We start from the raw sequence: 19,285 nt of genomic DNA, 5'->3' as shown, positions 1-19,285 counted from the left end.
GCTCCACGTCCCGTGCGAAACTCGGCCCCTGGCAACAAGTGACTTTAAGGGGAGGGCAAGCGGCTCCTCCTCCGGCGCCGCTTCCCATTGGCGGAGCGGGATCCTCATTTACATAAGGGGCGGGGCGAGGTTGCGACGCGCGTTCTCCCGCCGCGCTCCCGCTGCTCCGCCGGCCGGACCCGCGGCCGCCGGGAGGTGCCGTCGCTCGGGGGCTGCACCGCATCGCGGTACCGGCGGGGACCCTCCGGCCGCGGGGCTGTGTTTTATACCCGCGGCGTGCGGAGGGGATTTCTCTCTTTGCAGGGGTGGCGGCGGGTTCTAAGTCCCGCGGACCGAGGAGGTGCGGAGCGGCGCCGGGATGGGGCGGCAACAGCCGCTTCCCGAGGCTCCGGTACAGCGGGAGGCACCGGCCGGGTTACTTTTTAAGCAGCCTTTCCGGGAGGCTCGGTGCGTGGCAGAAGCACCGGTGCGTCCCGGTTGCAAGCGGGGCGGAGCTGCCCGTGTACCCCGCTGCCGCGCTCCGGCCGCCGAGCCCCGGTGCCCCCGGGCCGCCTCGCACTCCTGAGCGCATCGTTTCTCCCCGCTCTCTCCAGCGGGCGAATAACGGAGGAAAGCGGCAAATTGCTGGAAAGAACCGAAACGAGCCCCTCCGCCCCTTCCCGCTTCCCCTCGCCCGCTCCTCGGGCTCGGTACCGGACTCGGGGCACCGGGGAACCTCCCCGGGAGAGCAGAGCCGGGGCTGCCCCGGCGGTTTTGCAGCGTCCAGAGGATGCGGCAGCTCGGGGTGAGCCTTTGGGTTTTGGGGAGGTTTGTCCGCAAAATCTCCCCCGTTAACTCCGGATGCGGGAGACCCCGGTGCGGGGCTGCGCCCCTCGGGCCCCGCAGCAAAAATCCCTCTTTTAAAAGATTTCCCTGCGCCAGCCGGAGCGCTGCCCCTCTCCAAGCGAGCCCTGGGTTTGTAGCACTTCTTTAGAGCATTTGATTCTAATTATCTGCAGAATCCAGCTTTCTAATTGCGATGGGGCGGGGAGGGGAAGCAAGTCCCCAAATTCCAGTTTTATGTACTGCTTCCCCTCAGCCCCGCTACCCCCTGGAAAAAAGGGTCGAGTACAAGATTTACAGGGAAAAAATAGAAATTGTGAGAGTGCTTCAAGTATTGCAACATTTTAAAAGTAACAAAAATGTGGGGGTTTTGAGAGCATTTTGTTTAATTACTGTGATGTGTAATCACCTTGAAATAAAGCATAAGCTTTGAATTTAAATGTAATGCTGTTTAAATGTGCCTGAATGTCCATATGCCTTCTATGTGAAAATCAATATGTCCCATTAAAGTGGAAAGTGGGATTTTATGTTATTTAAGAATTCTCTCATTTCCTTATTAGTAATTTCTCAATATTTCAGTTTGCAGAGTCAGAGAGCGAGTTACCTTTGGGCAAAGTATTTTTTTAATATAATTTTACAAAGTGGTATTTTAAAAAAATAGTGACTTCAAGACTTAAGGCAAACTATGTATATTGAACTCGCAAGTGCGAATTAATCGAATTTCTCTTCCAGGGCCCAATCCAAAGCTTAATGAGATCGTGAAAGAGTTTCTGTTTCCCTGGGCTTCAGAGAGGTGCCTTTGCAGTGCTGTTGGACATTGGGCAAAACTATTTTTTTTCCCTCATATGACATATAATTATTATCCATTTCTATAATGCCTGCCTCTTAGGATTCTCATGGCTCTTTAATAAGGAATTCTTTGAGTTAAGTAAATTGTATTTCATCCATTTTAGAGGTGGCTTAGTCAAAGCAGTAATTGCTATTTTTAGTCCATCTCTTGCGTGGTTCCTTCCTTGGAAGATTTGAACCTCATTGCGTGGCTGAGGCTGGGAAGGGGTTTGTGGAATATTTGGAACTTTGGGGGAAGGATTAAAAACAAGAGCCCCTATTTTCTGATCCCTGCCTTCAACTACAAGTCAAATTCCTGCAAAAGAAGCCCCCAAGAACAGCAGGAGTTAGAGATGTTGGTTTTCTTCGTCCTTTCAGGGCTGCCCAGCTCTGCCCGAAGCAGGGAGGTGCATTTCCAAGCCTGTACACTTCAATTCCGCTTTGTCCAATGCAGGTAGGAGGAGGAGGAGCAGGACAACTTTCAGTAGTTTCTTTCTCTTACTCTAGAGACAGGCACGGGGAAGAGGCAGCACCTGGAACCAGAGTAGGGTACTTGTCCTGCTTCATGTCTGGTTTTGTGACCTCGCATAAACCATTTCGCGTCTGCAAGCGTCAGTTCTCAGCCTGCCTGGTGGAGGGAGCAGCGTTGCCCTATCTTGCAGACCAATCCTGAGAAGTTCACTCATCCATGAAATGGAGTGAGATTACGCTTGGACAAGTGGGTTCAAGTGGCATAGTTTGTTTTACAGGGGTCTCGTGTTCAAATTTTGCATGACAAAGTACCAGCGCTGTTTGCAGAGGGATGGGCAAACGATGGAGTTGCAGGACAGGCCTTGCAATGGTCTCACATGAAGCACCATCGAGACCCAGCCTAATGCTTCTTTGTCTTGACCTGGCCCATTGCGGGGCAGGCCCTGATGCTGGGATTTGTAGGAAAAGGGTGCAGATCTGGGAGGAAAGAACCAAGATTCCCATTGCCCAATGGAGCCTTGGAGTGCACCCAAGCGGGAGATGTTTAGAGAAGATTTGGTGGAACAGAGCTGGCTGTTCCTGCCAGAGAGCGGGCATAGCAGAGCTCCACCAGCTGCCTGGCAATGTTGCTTCATTTTCTTTAAAGTCTGACACCGTCTCCAATAAAGTTCCTGGCCAGCTCACACCAGCGTTGCTGGGGATTGGACACTAAATACAAGGTGTGCATGCTTGGCTCCATCGCATTGTCACTTGTCACCCTGGAACCCTCAGAATCCTCATGGGATGGGAGGTGGCTTGACCTCCCATCCCAGTTCCTCTTGACCATACTTACTGGTTATGCAGGAATTGGGGGGTGTGTGTGTTGGCTTCAGAGCAGCCAGAGCCCCCCTAATGTCAGGGAGGAGAAGTTTCACCTTCAGAAGCCAGGGAAGGCATTTTCAGAGCATGAGAGCACGTGGGGACTCCTGCACGCGATGGGACGTGCAATGTGCTGCACCCTTTCCCCAGCCCAAAGGCGGGTTCTACCGCTTCATCCGATCAAGTGCGAAAGCTACCATTTTTCAAAATTTGTCTGCCTTTGAACTATGAGCAGATTTTACATGGGAATTTCAAAGGGCAAATAGAAAGAGCCTCACAGGGGAAGAAAAAACAAGCCCTGATCAGATAAGAGTAACCTACGCGTTGTGTTAAAATGAGCCTCTGACGTGTAGGATTAATGCTCTGCCCAGAGGATACAGCCGTTCAGTGGCAGATCAGAGATTGCTGTAAAACAACGTTCAGTCCTTTTCAGAAAAGCTCCTGATAGCTGGGGAAAAAAAAAAAAAAAAAAGACTTGTGGTAACTTTCAACTAATTTCAACTAAAATAACAGCAGAAGAGCTGAAAAGCTTTGCTCTCAAGATGATGGGTCCAATCCTACACTGCGTGCTTGTGAAGGCTCCAGTAATTTTAAGACTAATATATTGCTCAGCTCCTTGCAGATCAGTTTAGGTCCAAAATTTGTCTTCTGTTCATGTGAAATGAGCCCTGCCGTTCTGACCAATTCAAGAGTAAAAAGGGCGCAACCTTTTTGCAAATTTTAATTAACACTTGGGGTATTTAGTCCTCAGCATTCCCACAGCTTCCACCACTGTGCTCAGCTGTGCTGCTTGTCACCTGTACAGCAGGAGGGAAAAATTACTGTGTTCCAGTCACTGTGTGCTCCCACCATAGCAAGAAGTACTTTTTTTTTATTGCACAGCCTCATCATTACAGACGTTTCCATGGATTGCGACGAGCTGGGGACTCCAGACGCCCATCACTGTGAGTGGACGCAAACTTGTCCCCCTTGCACAGCTGCTGCAGTCTGCTGAGAACAGGGGGGAAGAAAGAGGCTTGAATATTAGTTTAATATTAGTTTTTACTGTGTTAATGGGGTGCTTAGCTCCAGCATCCCTCCTTTTTCTGGACAGGAATAGTTTGGCAGCTGCAGGACGAACACTGGAGGAATGTGTCCCCCAGCAGCTCTTTTCCAACCCAGGAACATTTACCTGGCGTTGATGCAAGAAACTCCACACACCTGCACTGGGCAGGATCCCACTGACCTCTCTGCTGCTTGAAATGCAAGTGGAGAGGAGTGCGTGGGATTCCTAAACCCGTACCCAGGTTTCATCATGGCAGCAAATACCAGAGGAAAAGGATTTTTTTTTTTTTCCTAGAAAACTTTGACTTCAGTGTGAGTCAAAGGCAGTGACGGCTTCATGAAAATCTTTACATGTTACATTTGGCCTGGTGTGGAATTTCAGCTACATAATAACAACTTTTATGATTATTAATTTTTTTAATATCCCAGCGGACAAAGTTAACCAGTGGTTCGTTCTGAGTTTTTATCTTGCAGCTTTCCCAGCCTGAAGCTGCACACGAGAAAACAAGTATGCACAAAGACCAAAACCAGTGAAAAGGAAAAGATATGTCAGTGTGTTATTTCTGTTCAAATATTCTAAGGTACCAGCAACAAAGCAAAATTTGCTTTTGTGGGATCAACACCTCTCATGTACACGTTACATGTTAAAGGCCAGGGGAGACACTGGCAAAAAATCTCATCTTTCCTCCTGCCCAACACAGGCTGGATGGCATCTTTTCAAAACGATGGAGAGCCACAATTCTATTCATTATGATTACTGTGATCATTAATTGTTTGTCCTGTGGTACCACTTTGGAATCCCTCTTCTGAATCAGCACCCTCTCATTATAGATGCTGCACAAATACAGGAGAAAAAAAGGTAATTCTTCCTCTCAAAATCCTTTTCAGCCTTAATCCTGCTAACCCTGGAGTTAAAGATCAGATTTCCACATGGAAGGATCAGGGATTTTAATGAAAAAAATATTACCACCAGAAAAATCTTAACTAGTAGAAGGGAGCTCCCAAATTCTTCGTGAGATTCCCACCTCCTATTTAGCAAATGCAGCTGAATGGTCAGTGGGATTGCATATAACTTCATTATACATAATTGTGAATGTATGTTTTCTTTAGAGGAGTCCCCAAATGTTAATGCTGCTTTACAAAATAGTTATTTCTGCACACATTCACTTTCCTCTGTTTTATTTAAACCCAATTCCTGGCAGCCAGAGGGGCGAAAGCCTAGACCTGAATGAACACAGAGTAATGTAGGGTGCCAGGGACAGCAGGGTTGAGGTGCTGGTGGGGACAGCTGCTGGGTGCTGTGACAGTAAATGCTTGTTTCTCTGTCACTTTTGCAGCTGTTTGGAACACAGCAAAATAGGGTCGGGCGGGGGGACGTGGTGGCGCGGATTTTGTTGAATGAAGATCAGCATCAATGATGCCTCAGCGCCCGCCTGACATTTATGAATCACTTTCCCTTTGAGACTTCAAGGCTCAGAGCCTCGCTTTTAAATATCTTGTTTGCATTGCTTGCTTGGTTTTTCCATTGTTTTCTTTTTCTGGTACCTTACTTTGAAAAGAGGGAATGTGAGGGAAAATCACGAAATGAAAATAAAATGACTCTAAATAGATAAGTAGAGCAGAAAACGAGACACAGGTGATGTTGCACACAAAGCTGCGGACTGGCTGGAACGCAGAACAGAGAGGAGCTGACTTGATGTTCTAATCTACCATTTTATCACACTTTTTCCTTCACGGCTTGAGCCATCTTCCAGTAAAGCTAAAGGAAAGGCTTCCATTGCCTTTCGTGAGAGTTGGATTGATCCTTCAGAGTAACATCATCTTTCTGCCATTTAATAAACTTAAAACTTTGCAGCCCGTGTTGTTGCAAGGTGCGGTGACACACGATGTCCCCTGAGCTCGGGTCAGCAGATCTCAGAGTGATCTTTGCCAATGAAAACCAACCCAGTTCAGTGTCACCTTCCCAGCTCAAATTCTTCTTCTTCTTTTTTTTTTTTTTTTCCTAAATCTTTAGCCTAAACTTTCCGCTTTTCCCTGGTAATTTCCTCAATTATCCAGTTTGTTTTACAGACATTTCCATTTAATGTGGAATTTGCTGTAAAAGTTTCACAAAGACCCCACAAAGGAAACCATTAGCTTACATCTATTTAAATTTATCTAGCCGAACCTTGTGGCTAATCCAAAGGGAGAGCGAAGCTGCAGTGTACCAGAGGCCTTCAACAAATAGCTTATTTTTCTTTCGCTACACAATGCACCATTATGTAGGGTTTTTTTTGAAGGAGAACAATGCAAGCAGCAGTGATGGGAAACTGGAAAAACAAAAGAGGCATTTAGAAGGGGCCGCTTTGCAGCCTGAAAAGCGTTGAATAATGTTACACCTGATAGCAGATACTTTCTCAGAGACCACCGGACGGCTCAGCCCCGCGGTTATTTACTTCAGCGGGACACACAACGCATGTCTAAACTCATCGATGACTGTCGAGGCTGTTTTATTAAAGTAGTTTTGCTAAAAAAAGTGTTTATGAACTCAACATGGAGTCAAGAGTTTGACAGCTATAACGGTGTAGCAATCATTGCAGCGTCAGAAGTGGCCAACGTTGAAAACCTGAGGAATTTATCTTAAATTTTTTCCTTAGAGAGGGATGTCTCCTTCTCTGGAGACATTCAAAACCCCCCTGGACGTCTTCCTGTGTAACCTCACCTAGGTGTTCCTGCCCTGGCAGGGGGATTGGACTAGATGATCTTTTGAGGTCTCTTCCAATCCCTAACATTCTGTGATTCTGTGATTCTGTGAGCACAGACATGTTGGGGTGGGCTGGGGCGGGCTGTGGCCTCTTTGTGCAGCAGGTGGATTAGGGGTTTTGGAGTCGACTCTTTCGACTTTCTTTCCGGGTTTATTTATTAAAAAAAAAAACCAAAAACCAAACTTTGCACTTTCTCGCCGTTTTTCAAGGTCGCTCCCTGAGGCCGGGGTATATAAACGCCATTTTTCCACGGAAAGCCCAGCCCGGCCCCCGCTCTACCAACATGGCTGCCTGAGGGGGCCACCTGGGCCAGCCGTCCGCAGCGCCGCCCGGCCGCCCCGGCGGGGGCGGGCCGCCCCGCACGCATGCTCGCTGCGGGCCCCGACATGGCGGCGCCCAGCGCGGCGCTGCGGCAGCGGCGGGCGGCAGCGGGCGGCGGCGGCCCCGGAGGCCCCGGAGCCCCGCAGCGGGTTGTGGCGGGGCCGGCGGGCAGCGGGGTCGGGCTGCAGCCGCCGCCGCTGCTGCTGCCGGGCACTTTCTGGCTGACCCGCATCGTGCTGCTGCGATCCATAGCGCTGCTTTACTGTGAGTCTGCGGGGGGGAGCCCGGCCCGGCGGAGCCCCGGGCTGCTGGAGATACCTATATTTCTAATTATTAGGCTGTGTTTTAAGGAATTACAGAACTCGTGGTTTAGGAGAATATTAAGGTAGCAACCTTTAAAAGTTAACCGACCTTGTAAGCGTAGAATTTTGTATAAGCAGACCTTGTAGCCGGAGAATCTTTGTGCTTAGTAATCATACCCCATTCTTAAAATTGACATAGGTTTACAACATATTCTTTTAGAACAGGTAACTGAGAAGCAACTGAGAAACATGTGAATGTTACTTAGTGTTGCTTAAACAGCTTGTGTTACAATAGGCGCGAAATATGTTAATGGTTGTCAGGAGCTGTAATGAATATGTAATTTTTCTATCGGTATAAGCCATGTGTGACCAACTGGTTGGTGGCGGACCTGTGGAGGGACATCCCTGCTCTGGCCCCAATTAAGAAATGCTACTTTTAAAGCCCAAAAACGTGCGTTTAAGAGTCGGTTACTTTGCCGATTTAACGGCATCGCTGGGGCAGCTGGGCTGGTTGCCCCGTGAAGTCCCGGGGTTGCCCCAACCCTGGTGGCCTTCCCCGCTGCACAGCCTCGGTGGGACCCTGCCCTGCGGGGGCTGAGCCCTCCCATGGGGTCCCTGCTGGTGTCACCACGTGAGGTCCCGTTGCGGCGTCAGGGACACCCGCGACCATCTTATCTACTCGGCGGACCCCAGCTCCTGGGTCCAGAACCCGTCCTGGCAGGGATGCAGCAATTGCACTGAAGAGCCCTGCCAGCCTTTTACCAAAAATACTGCTTAATTTTGCATGTTGGGGATACGTGTTTGCATACACAAAGCTTGAGGCGATGTGTGAGGTGTGCAGTGGGAAAAGCCTCTTGTTTTCAACTCCTGCTTTGCTGGTGGGACAGGGACCCTGCAGTTGGCAGCTGGGATGGTGTTGGGTGACGTTGGGTCTCCCAAGCTGAAAGGAGGGTTTGCTGGTATCTGTCAGCAAAGCTGGTTGGAGCCGGTCATCCTTTTTCTTCAAGGTAGATGTCGTGAGTGAACTGTGCAAGAGAGGAGCTCTTTGTCTAATGCAGAAGCAGGTCTCCCAGCGTCTTATGCAGGAAGAGACTGGACGACATCCTCAGACACATGGTGTGAATTTTGGGGTTGCCCTATGCAGGGACAGGAGTTGGATTTGATGATCCTTGTGGGTCCCTTCCAACTCAGGACATTCTATGTAGGACTGGAGAGATGTGACATCCTTGGGTGCCAATAGCACTGGTAGGGACCTAGAATTAACTTGACCTTAAAATGATTAACAGTGAAATCAGTTTTCAGCCTCGTTTGGCTCTTGTTTTGGCAGGGAGTACTGAGAGCCATGCTCGGAGCCCACTGGTGTTCCACTTAAAAAATATTCACAGTGAAACCTAAACTGACATGTAACACACCATGTTACAAATTCTAAACTTGCCCCAGATTTGTCCACAAAATCGTTAGGATTTGTAGGCTGGCAGCCTGCTTAGATTATTTTGCATCAAAACCATGCAGAAGTTGTAGTTTTGTATGGGTTTGACACGTGCTCTGTTTCTAGTTTGGTTTCAGCTCTCGGTGAAATGCGGGGTTATGACTCTTTCAGTCAAAATGAAAGCGATTCTGATATTCCCCCGTGTGTAAATCCAGACTGCTGAGTTTCCCGTAGCTTGGTTTGCAGTTTCCTTATGAAAAACTGATTAGTGTTCTCTGCTGCGTGTTCAGTGGAGGCTGCTGCTTTCTGATTGTGGATTTGGGGTTATAAATATGCCACATCTGGGACGAAATGCTGTCCTGTAGGGTGGTGGTATGTTTGATGGGAAGGGAGCAGGTGGTGGTTGGAAGGGTGGGAGTTGGGAAGGGGGTGATGAGGAGGAGGGTGAAGAGTGAGTCAAACACATGGGACTTTCTGGTGAGGGGGAGACGTGATTTGAGACAATGAGAGCAGCTGGAGGTGAGGAGCAATTATCCCAATCAGGGACAGGTGAGTTACAGGGTGGAAATGATTGAGACCTGTGGGCTGCAGGGAGAAGGGAGAGTGAGGCTGCACGAGCCAGGGGATGAAGCTCAGATGTGGTGAGTGAACACGGGATGGCAGTAAACAGAGGGAGAACAACTGGATTGGGCACTTCTCCGAAGAGGAGAGTGGAGTGGGAACGCCTGGGAGTAGCAGAAGCGGGGAGAAGACCACAAAATGCTTCCACGATCTAAAGCGAGGAAACCTTTTGGATGGAGGTAGCGTCAGAGGAGAGGTTTGAGGAGCAGGGAAGGATGGTTCTGTCCTTTGTGATGGAAGAGGTGCAAGAGAGGAAAAGTTTACCTCCTCGTTATGCAACTTCTGCTTGATTGCAGTCAGGTGACAGTGATTTCTGCTGCTTGTTTTTTGTTGAGTAACAGCCAAACAACCTGAAGCCAGAAAGCTCACCAGATTTGAGGTTGAATTCTGACTCGGGCTGTCACTTTTGCAGTGGTGTTGGGACTCCAGCTCTGATCCCAGCGTGGGGAGATGCTGCACAGCCTAACACTGAAATGTTCGTGGGGTGGAAACTAATTGGTGTACCTGAGATGGAGAGATTGTGAAGAGGTGGATTCCTCTGTCAAAGGCTGCAGAACCATGACACGGCTGCTGGGGTGGGATGCTCTTGAGGGAAGGTGGGTTGCCTGTTGATCTCTTCTGAGAGCCTGGGTTTAGAAAGAGCAGAAAACAACTTAAAGCCTCTGTGCCAAGCACCTCTTCCAAGCTCCTTTCTGAAGATGGAACCATTTACTCTGACAGGTTATTTTTTTTTCCCAGACGTGGCGATTCTCCACATGCCGACTCTCAGACTTGCTGAGGAAACGGTTGATGCGGTTGTGACAGTTTGACATTCCTCAGTCGAGGGATGTTTTTCCCCCTTCTTTCATTTCACCCTTTTAAACATAACCCTTTCATTCCTGCTGTGTTAAGCAACAAGTCCTTTGGGGGCAGCTTGTGCTGAAGTATCAGGAAAAGTTGTCACCCCTGATGATTGCAGCTTCTGCCTGTTAGTGCAGCTGTGGGACCTGAAAGCTTGTTCCTCCTCCTGGGTGGGAGAGCAAAGGTGCCTCTGGCTGGGGTGGAAATGTGATTTGGGGTGTGACTGGAGGGATGTTGAGATGACGGGCAGAATCACTAAGCATGATGGAGGGGGGGCTGTCACCTCTTTCCTGCCCTCCACCTCTCGAGAGGCTGTTTTATTGCACGATGCAAACTGGGGAGATGCTTCCCCTTTGGATCTTCTCCTGTAGAAGGACAGGCAGAGCAAGGCAGGTGTGAAGTGTCCTATGTGCCCTCCCTTCTCCCTCATCCCCTTTGGTTATAACAGCTCTCCTCTTATGTTATTTTTTTTTTTTTGAAGGGGGTTTCCAGAAGCAGCCAGAGCCTGGAAAGTCCCTGGCAAAGCAGCTCTTGTCTAAAAGGCAAGTTGGAGATGGGAAGGTGGGAAAGAATCTGATGACTCCTGGAGGTCAGCGACCAAAGCCACCTGCTGCTTGCAGGAATGGGAAGGAAGGGGAAAGGGATCCAAGCTGGAAGTTGGGGGAGGTTTGGTCTTGGCACTTGGGCTGTGCCAGCGGGATCCTCCCAGCTGAGCACTAAGGGAGATGAAATGCCTGTCTGCACAATCCTGTTTTTAATAGTAGCTAGTACTGTGTGCTTGTAAATTAGGTGACACTTAGATTCTTAAAACTGACTTTCAGGTCTGGGACCTCTTTCCCCACTTCGCCAAATGTGGGCAGACCAAGTGGTAAAACACTTCCAGAGGAGGAGAGTGTGAAGTAACACAGAATCCAGCCCTGAACACTGGGGAAGAGACTGATTTTTGTGGGTCTTACCCTGTGCTCTGCTGCCCAAACCCCTCTCTGTGTTTCTTTAGAAGCATTTTTATATAGCACTGGTGTGCTGACTGAAGAGACTTGTCTCGTGGGCTTTGGCCATTGTAGCCTGTCCCTTGGTGACTAATTGCAATCTCTAATACAGGAATTCATGGGACAGGGAGGCTTGGAGAAATCCCATTTCGAGATTGGAAGGTTTTCCATCCTGGTCTTGCACTGTGTGTTTCTTCTTTATGGCAGGGATTAGACATTTTGTCAATGCAGAAAGTCTTTGAGGTCTTGTTGGAAGTGCTGTTACAGGTAAATAGCTGGTCCCAAAGCTCTTGACAACAGACGTGCATGATTTGCTCCTTTCACCTTCCTTCTAAATCATTGCTAAGTGCCCTTTTTGGATGATTACTATCATCAGATTCCAGATGTAGAAGTTTAAGTAATTAGATACAACCCTTCCCAATTTCAGCCAGGTTCTGTAGAGTGCTTTGAAATAAAAGCTATTATTTAAATCCAGCTTATCTTCCTTCTCCTTATGTATTGTTTAACAGTAGTATTTTCTTTCCCCAGATCTACAGCTTTGGGAGTTTCATGCTACTTCTTCCTAATTCTGAAATCTAAAGCCTTCTTGGGGGGAGTTTGGCTTCCTGTAGGTTCCTGCTCTCCCCCGTGTCCTCCTCTCTCTGACATCTCCCCGTCTCTTCCCTCAGTTATATTAAAAAGCTCCCAGCAGCTTTCAGTTTGCCCGCTCAGGATTATAGTGCGTCTTTGAACGCTTTTTCTCCCCTGAAAGGTTTTATTTGCTTGTTAGCAAGTCCGCACAGCAAAGGTGGCGTGTTAGCACCGTGTCATCTTAGCGAGCTCCGTGTCCCCGTTTAACTCTGCACGGAAGAGAAAGAAGCGCATTTGGTCCTGAAGAAAGCACCCTCACTGTGGGAAGGTAAATCTGCGGCAAGTAGTGATAGGTTTAAGGGAAATGATAATGATAACTGAGGAGAGAATCTGTCTCCCAGTCTGCTGTTTGCCTGGACTGATCTGGAGCAGGGGGATCTTTTTGGGGCATCCTCCTGCTGCAGGTTGGGCTGGTGTTGGTGTTTTGCACAACCTGGGTCCTACAGGGAAGCTTTTTAGCAGTGCCACAGCCCAAGCTTTTCTATTTACTTCCACATTATTTCAAACAAAGAGAAAACGAGCAGATAAGCACTTAAAAACGCCTCCAAAGCAACCACTCCAAAGTCTTCAGCTTTGCTGTGGATGGCAATAAAGGGAAAAAAGTGTTAAGAGCAGACTACTTTGTTGTGTGTTTGTGGCTGTAGGGCTGCAGGATTAAAAGAGGCTGCTTGGTTTCCCTCTGGCTCTTTGCTCAATACTCAAGTGTTGTTGCTTCTGTGTTGCAAAACTTTGCAGGGGAATTTATCAGTTGAAAACTTGTTTGATTAATTTCTCTGATAGTAGTGAGAAGACTGTGCATATTCTCCCCCTTTTTCTTTATGGTAGTTCAACCTCAGCTTGCCAGCATCCAGCAAAGGGCCCTTTTTGAATGCCTTGCTGGGTCAAAGGTGCACTTGATATATGGCTCCAGGCAGATTTGTGTATGTGTGTGCAAAATGTAGTTTGGTTTTCATGCAAAACTCTGTGCCTTTGGTTCATTTCTTCTTGTGGTTTGGGCTTTAAGTAAAAGTTAAGACTTCTTTTTATGGGGGGAGAGAGAAAGCCATATGACCGGAAAGTTTTGGGTTTCACATCTTTAAATCTTTGCAGAGCATGAAGAATGGGATTCTCTCATTCTCCTACCATGACAGGCTGAGCCTGGACCGGAGGAAAGGAACTGAGGTGACAGGGCAATATGGATAGCCCACATCATTTCAAAGGGGTGACTCTCGTTTTGCGTGCTTGGGTTGTGTTTATTGGTAGCATGTGGGTTTGAACAAGGAATGTGTTCAGTTTGGGTGGAAAGAGAAGGGTAGAAGGAGGGAGTTAATGGAAAAGTACAGTCAAGCACCTTCTGAGGTGAGAATAAGTAGCGAAGGTCTATTAGCAGTTGATGACAATTTACATGTATTACTTCTGTGAAGATGAGCTCGCGGCAGGTAGAGGAGTGTGCTCCCGTGGGAGCTGTCAAGGCTCCGTCTGCTCCGGAGTGGGAGTCCCTGAGGCTGAGGGGTTTTTCAATCTGCAAAGGAGCAAATATTTGGAAGAAGGATGGCAAAGTGCTTCAGGTGGATCAGAGGAGACCAGCACGGGCTAAAGATTCCCAAACCCAGGAGGTATTGGTAGAAAGTCCTGGCAGTGAGCAGTCAGAGGGGTGATGGGGTTTTATGCTGGATTTGGAGACTTGGAGATGTGCAGAGCTGTGCTGGGAGTCTGCAGGGGATGGCCCTGGGTTAGGAGCCTGGCCATGGCCCCACATCATTCCCATCCATGATGTTGGGGAAAAAAAACCTGTGGGAAAACATTGGCTTCTGCATCCTGAACTCTGAAAAAGTGCCCTTCTCAGTTATGCTCTTGTTTTTGCAAGTTGATACCAGAACGTGAGAGTTACTCTGAGGGGGTCTGGCCTGCTAGAGATGCTGGAAGGAGGGGGTGACCCTGGATCAGTCCCTGCGTCAGCTTGCTCCATCCTGGGGGAATTCCTCAGTGCGGAACGTGCTGGAGCTGGAGGCAGCTGGGGTGCTGGGGGAGGCGAGCTGTCCGCTGCCCGGGGATGCAGGTGCTTGCACTGGTTTTGCAGGAGAAAAAAAAACAACCCCTGAACTGACAGGAGGCACTGCTGAATGCATTGCCCGAAGTTTGCAAATCCAGGAGTCAGATTTGCTCAGGAGGAAAGCATCTTCTCCTGGGTGAGATGCAGAGTCTTGCGGCTGTGTTGGTGAATGAGATGCTGCCAGCCATGCTCAGCAGCTGCCGGCTGCCCGCTCGGGCTCCCTTTTGCCATTCCCTTTGGGTAAGACTCTTCTCTCTTTGCTGCCGGACATCAGAACATGCCAGGAGCGCAGCTTGACGGAGGGTTTGGAGAGGCTGAGGAGGATGCAGTGCTGTTGCTCGAGCAGCCTCCATCCCTGCCTTGGAGCCCGTGGGGTGGTTGAGCCCCGTGTGCTTTGTGGGTGGCTTCTCCCAGCATCGGCTGACGTACTAACTGGTGAATCCTGGTTCACGTAGCAGGGCTGCTCTGCTGCCCTCTTGTCGGGAAGGAGCTACAGGATGAAGAACAGAAATGATGAACCTTGCCCCCCTGCCTGGCTGTGCAGGGAACGTGCCAGCCAGTGCCCAAGGTGGAACCAAACTCGTTTGACCACATTTACCTGGAGGGTAGTGGGAAGATGGAGAGTGGAAAATCCCTAAATAAGAGGCCAGAGGGAGAAAGGTTTCAGAACAGGTGTTAAGGAAGAGGAAGAAAAGCACAGCCTTTGGGGGCAAAAGGGACTTTTTCCATCCCTGACTAAGTCAAGATCTAAGAGAAGGTTCCTGGAGAAAGTAGCAGGGTCTGTTATATTCAATTTCAGGATACTGTTTCTCGAGGACTTCAGGGAGAAGCAGCAATGACAAGCTGATAAATAACTTCCTTTTTTTTTTTTTTCCCCCCTGGATCTGTGCATCTCCTGCGTTGCTGAAATCCTTTGCAGACTCTGTTTTTATTTTGGACTGTGTATGTCCAGTGAAGGCTTAGCTGCTGCCTTGGGAGAGTAGATCTGGGAGATTTGGTGGCGGGGTTTGAGAAGCCAAAGGGATGTGCCCTTCCAAGGTGCTCCAAAAAATGCTGGAGATGAGAGAGAACACAGAAGGAGGTGGTGGGTCAGCTCAGGGAGCGCCCAGGAGAGGGAGCTGGATCGGGATGGAGCAGCGCCGTCAGGAGATGCTGCATTTGCTGGACACGGGCCCTGATGGACCAAAACGTAGGTGGAACCACGAGGATTTGGTTTGGGTTGAGCCCTTCATTGCCGATGGGATTTAGTCGTGAAATGGTAACGTGCGGAGTGTCAGCAGCGCAGCGTCTTGTGAGAAACGGGTGTTCTGGGAGAAAACCAGTTTGGAGCCCAAGCTGGGTGATCTCTAGATGTTCGGTGCACGCAGCCTTTGCTGCTTTCAGACTTAAAAAAGGCTGTACAGTATTTTGTACATACAATGTGTACTTTTCTGCAATTGCTATAGTTTGTTTTTCCTAATTTACCCTTTCCTTGTTTATCTTGCATACTGTGCAGGGGTCTAATTTAGATATTTTTTTTTTTTTTTAGAAAAAATACTGCTTAGCACTTATGGGTTGGGGCAGCAGTTTCTGTAGCATTTAGAGGTGAATTTGATTAGCACTTTTGGAAAACTGTGCAGTAAATTGCAGTGATAATCAAGGGGAATCAAGCCATGCAGTTTTAAGGCAGAGTTGGTCTTTATTTTTTTTTTTTAAACCAAAAATGAAGATGTTAAGTTGTCTGAGGCTCAGAAGCATTATGTTTCTGTGGTTTCACGTGCCAGGCTTTCTGATTACACAGTTGTGCCAGACAGTGTCATTAAAATATGAATACTCTAAAATATAAACCACTTAATTTGCCGTCCAAAACCGATCCATTAGTGTTACGATCAATTTTTTTTTTCTTGTCTCTCTCTGTCCATAACTGAGTAAAATACTTGACGTGTCTTTTATTAGTTTGGAAAGTCTTTCACTGTGTATAAAAGATGGACAGAAAGAGACGCAACCAATTAAACCCCCAACTTTATTGAGTTAGTGCTGTGATCCAGGACCTGTTGAAATCAATGGGAACCCTCCCGTGACCTCAGGTACGCGTTGGGTTGTGAGTTTTCCTGGTTTTTCAAGTGAGAACAAAATACATGACACGTGCAAAGAGACACAGTAAGCATGAAGTGGCTTAACTGGAACCCACTGGAGACCTTTGCGCGTGTCTGGGGAATACGGGACATTTATTTCTTATTCCCTGGGGCTGCAGACTTTGGGTTGCTATTCAAACTCAAAAAAAATGGGAATGCAGGCCTGGACTGAGGATATAGTTTCAGAAAGACTTTCCACCAGCGTTCCCAGTGAGACGCCAACCAGATGAACACCAGAATTCTTGTGTGCAGAATGGCAGGATGCAGATAAGGAAGGAAAGGGATTTGATCACTAAGGAGGGTTGGGGGAGGCAGATGAGCCTTTTTGCAAGAACATGTGTGACGTGGCTGGTGTGTGGATAACGTTTGAAGACGGGTAAGTGAGCTGCTGGGAGCTAAATGTGTGGAGCCTAATCAGGAAATGTTGGCTTTCATAATTTTTTCTGAGAAATGGAGATTACTGCAGTTAAGAACTGCAGATTGGTGACTGGAGGAGATTCCTAAAATATGAGATAATCCCTAGAAACTGACCAACTTTCTCTGTAGGACATCAAATTCTAGGTCTATGATCTGTAATTAAATTGCTTATGTGCTGTTAAAAAAAGCATCTGGCTGTTCTAAGATTGTCCAGTGCAGGAGCGTAGACACTATAAATGAGAGAGCTGTAGTAACATGTAAAAAGTAGCAATTTAGAGGACAGGAAAATATTAAGATTTTTGTATTTCCAGCCTACCAGGATGTGAGAGGATCCAGAAGGTCAACCCATAGCATAACTACTGCCTTTTGCAATTGCAATATATAACCCGTAACCAATACACTGCTAGAAGGATTAAAGTGTCCTTTAGGTGGCTATTGGATGGTGTGTACGAGTTTAAACTGTCTCATTATCAGTATTTTGAAATAGTGTTTACATATAAGGAAAAATTTCAATACTTGATAGATGCACAGATAGTGTTATATAAAAATGAAGATATGTTGTCCTCTGAAATCAGAGCATAACCTCGCAGACACAATCTGCCATCAGTCTGCCGTGGGTTATTTGTCCATCACCACCAAAATCCACGCTGGAGCTGTTGTCTATTTACACTACAAAGTATTTTGTGAAACTAAAATATGAGGGCTCATGAAGTGCAGCTGTGTCTCTGCTGCAAAGCCGGAGGGGGTTGTGTGCGCGATTCTGGCTGCTCCAGCTCCCCGTGTCTGCGCGTGAACTTGCCTGACGCTTTTTCATAGGAAGGAAATTCTGTCTGAATGTCTGGAAATTAATGCATTACTTTCACTTGTACTCTGCAGTGCAATTAAGCTCTCTTCCTCATCTGCATCAGGAGATGAATGGCATATGTGACTAACCTGGGGTCAGGCAGAGTCTAACAGAGCCAGGCTCAGCCGCCTCTTCCTACGTTAGGTCAGGTCGCTCGGTTACAGGGACTGTTTCCCAGAAGTGCCTGGTTGGGTTTGCCTGAAGCAAGTGGTGTGTCCCTTGCTGCTGAGGAGAAAATTATCTCTGAACAGGCTCTGTGCCGTTTCCTGGTGTGAAGGCAGAGCCGGTATCTCTAGAATTCCTCTGCCTTCCGCATCGTGGTTAATAGTTACTGTGATGTCCTCATCTCCGTTAACATACATGTGAATAAATTCCTTCCCGAGGCATGAATATACTTCTGTAACTGGACTCAAAATATGTATTTCAGCCTGGATGACTTCTAATACTGTTTGTTTTTTCTCCTCTAGTTGTGGCCTTCCTTGTGGCGTATCATCAAAACAAGCAGCTAATAGGAGAGAAGGGGCTGCTCCCGTGTAAACTGTACCTGCAGAATGTCAAGAAGTATTTCAAAGGGAAGATAAACCTGGATGCTCTGAGCTACGCGCCAACAATCATCTGGTTTCTGGACTGGTCAGACATGGACAGCCTCTTGGACTGCATCTCCCTGCTCGGCCTGGCAACTTCAGCCTTCGTGGTGATCACTGGGTGTGCAAACATGGTCCTCATGGCTGTCCTGTGGGTTCTCTACCTCTCCTTGGTCAACGTTGGACAGATCTGGTAGGTTAACAATCTCTCTGCTTGGTTTCTCTCTGTAATCTCTTGCTGTTTGTTGTACACATTGACTTTTCTGTTACCATTTGAGGTTGGTAATCTAGTAAGGAGCAAGGTAGGAATGTCAGATAAGCAAAGTATTTGGCAGAAATGAGTTATGGGCATCCCCCTGTGCTTTCTTTTACTCGGAATATCTGTCCTGATTTCTGTTGTCCTCTGTGAGAGGCAAATGGGCTGCATAATGTACCATGCTGTGCATTGCCCCTGCTGTGGAATACTCTCCCTCGTGGCATTCCCCTAATAATTACCTTTGAGATGGTTTCTCAATTTTCAGTTCTGTCCAGAAGAGAGCTGAAACACTCAGGGTAAGGATATAAAACCTGTGGGAAAAAAGTAAAGGAGGAATAGTGAGTGTCCGTGCATTTCCTTGCTGCAGGGAAAGGCTGTGGTGCAAAACGAAAGGCTTTAGGTGGTCCTCGGCATTGTCAAGGCACCAATTACATTTGTTAACAGGATGAGTCCTTAGGAAAACTCATTTCATTAGCTGAGAGCCCTTAGGAAACCACATTTTGTTAGCTGACCTCTTCAAGCGCCTTTGTGTCTGTGTCAGAGGTGATAACTTTGGGGAGGTGAAAAGTCCTGCCATGAAGGGGTGCCCAAGCTGGGAACAGGACACAGCTGTGTCAGTGAGGTGTTCTGGCTCTGCAACACATTACAGGACACCTTCTGTATAGAAGAGCTCAGTGAATTTAATGTTAAGGATTTGCACATGCCTGGGCAGCCCTGTGTCTCGTCCTGTCCCATTCATTCCTATCCTACTCCAGATGGTATGTAAGTGGGTGAAGGATAACAGCTTCAGTTTTCTGAAAAGCTCTATTCTCTGAGCTCTTAACTCAGCGTGAACTTAAGACTGTGAAAGAAAGCCACAAAATATGAAAAATAACTTGGTGGATAGTTTTCTGTTGCCCGTTTCCAAGTTATTCCAAAAATCGCTTGTCTGTTTTTTGGATGTTTTATGTTACAGGGCAGGAATTCAGGCATCATCGTGCTCTCAGTTCCAGAGATACAGGAGCCTGTGTCTTCGTAGCAGCATAAATCTGGACATGTTCCTTGATTTCTTTCTGGTTTTGTGGCGGGGGGGGAAACATCTAACAATATCCCTCCCCAAGTTCATCATTATTAAAGCTGCAAAGGTTTTGTAGTAGGAA

General features: G+C 47.8%; 1 protein-coding gene across 2 annotated transcripts in view; it reads left to right on the top strand.

Moving 5' to 3' along the window:
- Positions 1-7,132: 7,132 nt before the first annotated feature.
- Positions 7,133-19,285, top strand: part of LMF1 (lipase maturation factor 1) — a 181,030-nt gene continuing 168,877 nt past the window's right edge. The window contains exons 1-2 of one of the 2 annotated variants that reach the window (XM_065644838.1): positions 7,133-7,352; positions 17,774-18,083. In XM_065644838.1, coding sequence (XP_065500910.1) covers positions 7,133-7,352; positions 17,774-18,083 — 530 coding nt within the window. Of the gene's footprint in view, positions 7,353-17,773; positions 18,084-19,285 lie in introns of those variants that run through there. The other variant, XM_065644836.1, reaches the window with a different exon arrangement.

The sequence above is a fragment of the Caloenas nicobarica genome, chromosome 14 (genome assembly GCF_036013445.1).
Source record: "Caloenas nicobarica isolate bCalNic1 chromosome 14, bCalNic1.hap1, whole genome shotgun sequence".
NCBI lineage: Eukaryota > Metazoa > Chordata > Aves > Columbiformes > Columbidae > Caloenas > Caloenas nicobarica.
Note: the sequence above shows the minus strand (reverse complement) of the source record. Positions and strands in the feature narration are given on the sequence as shown.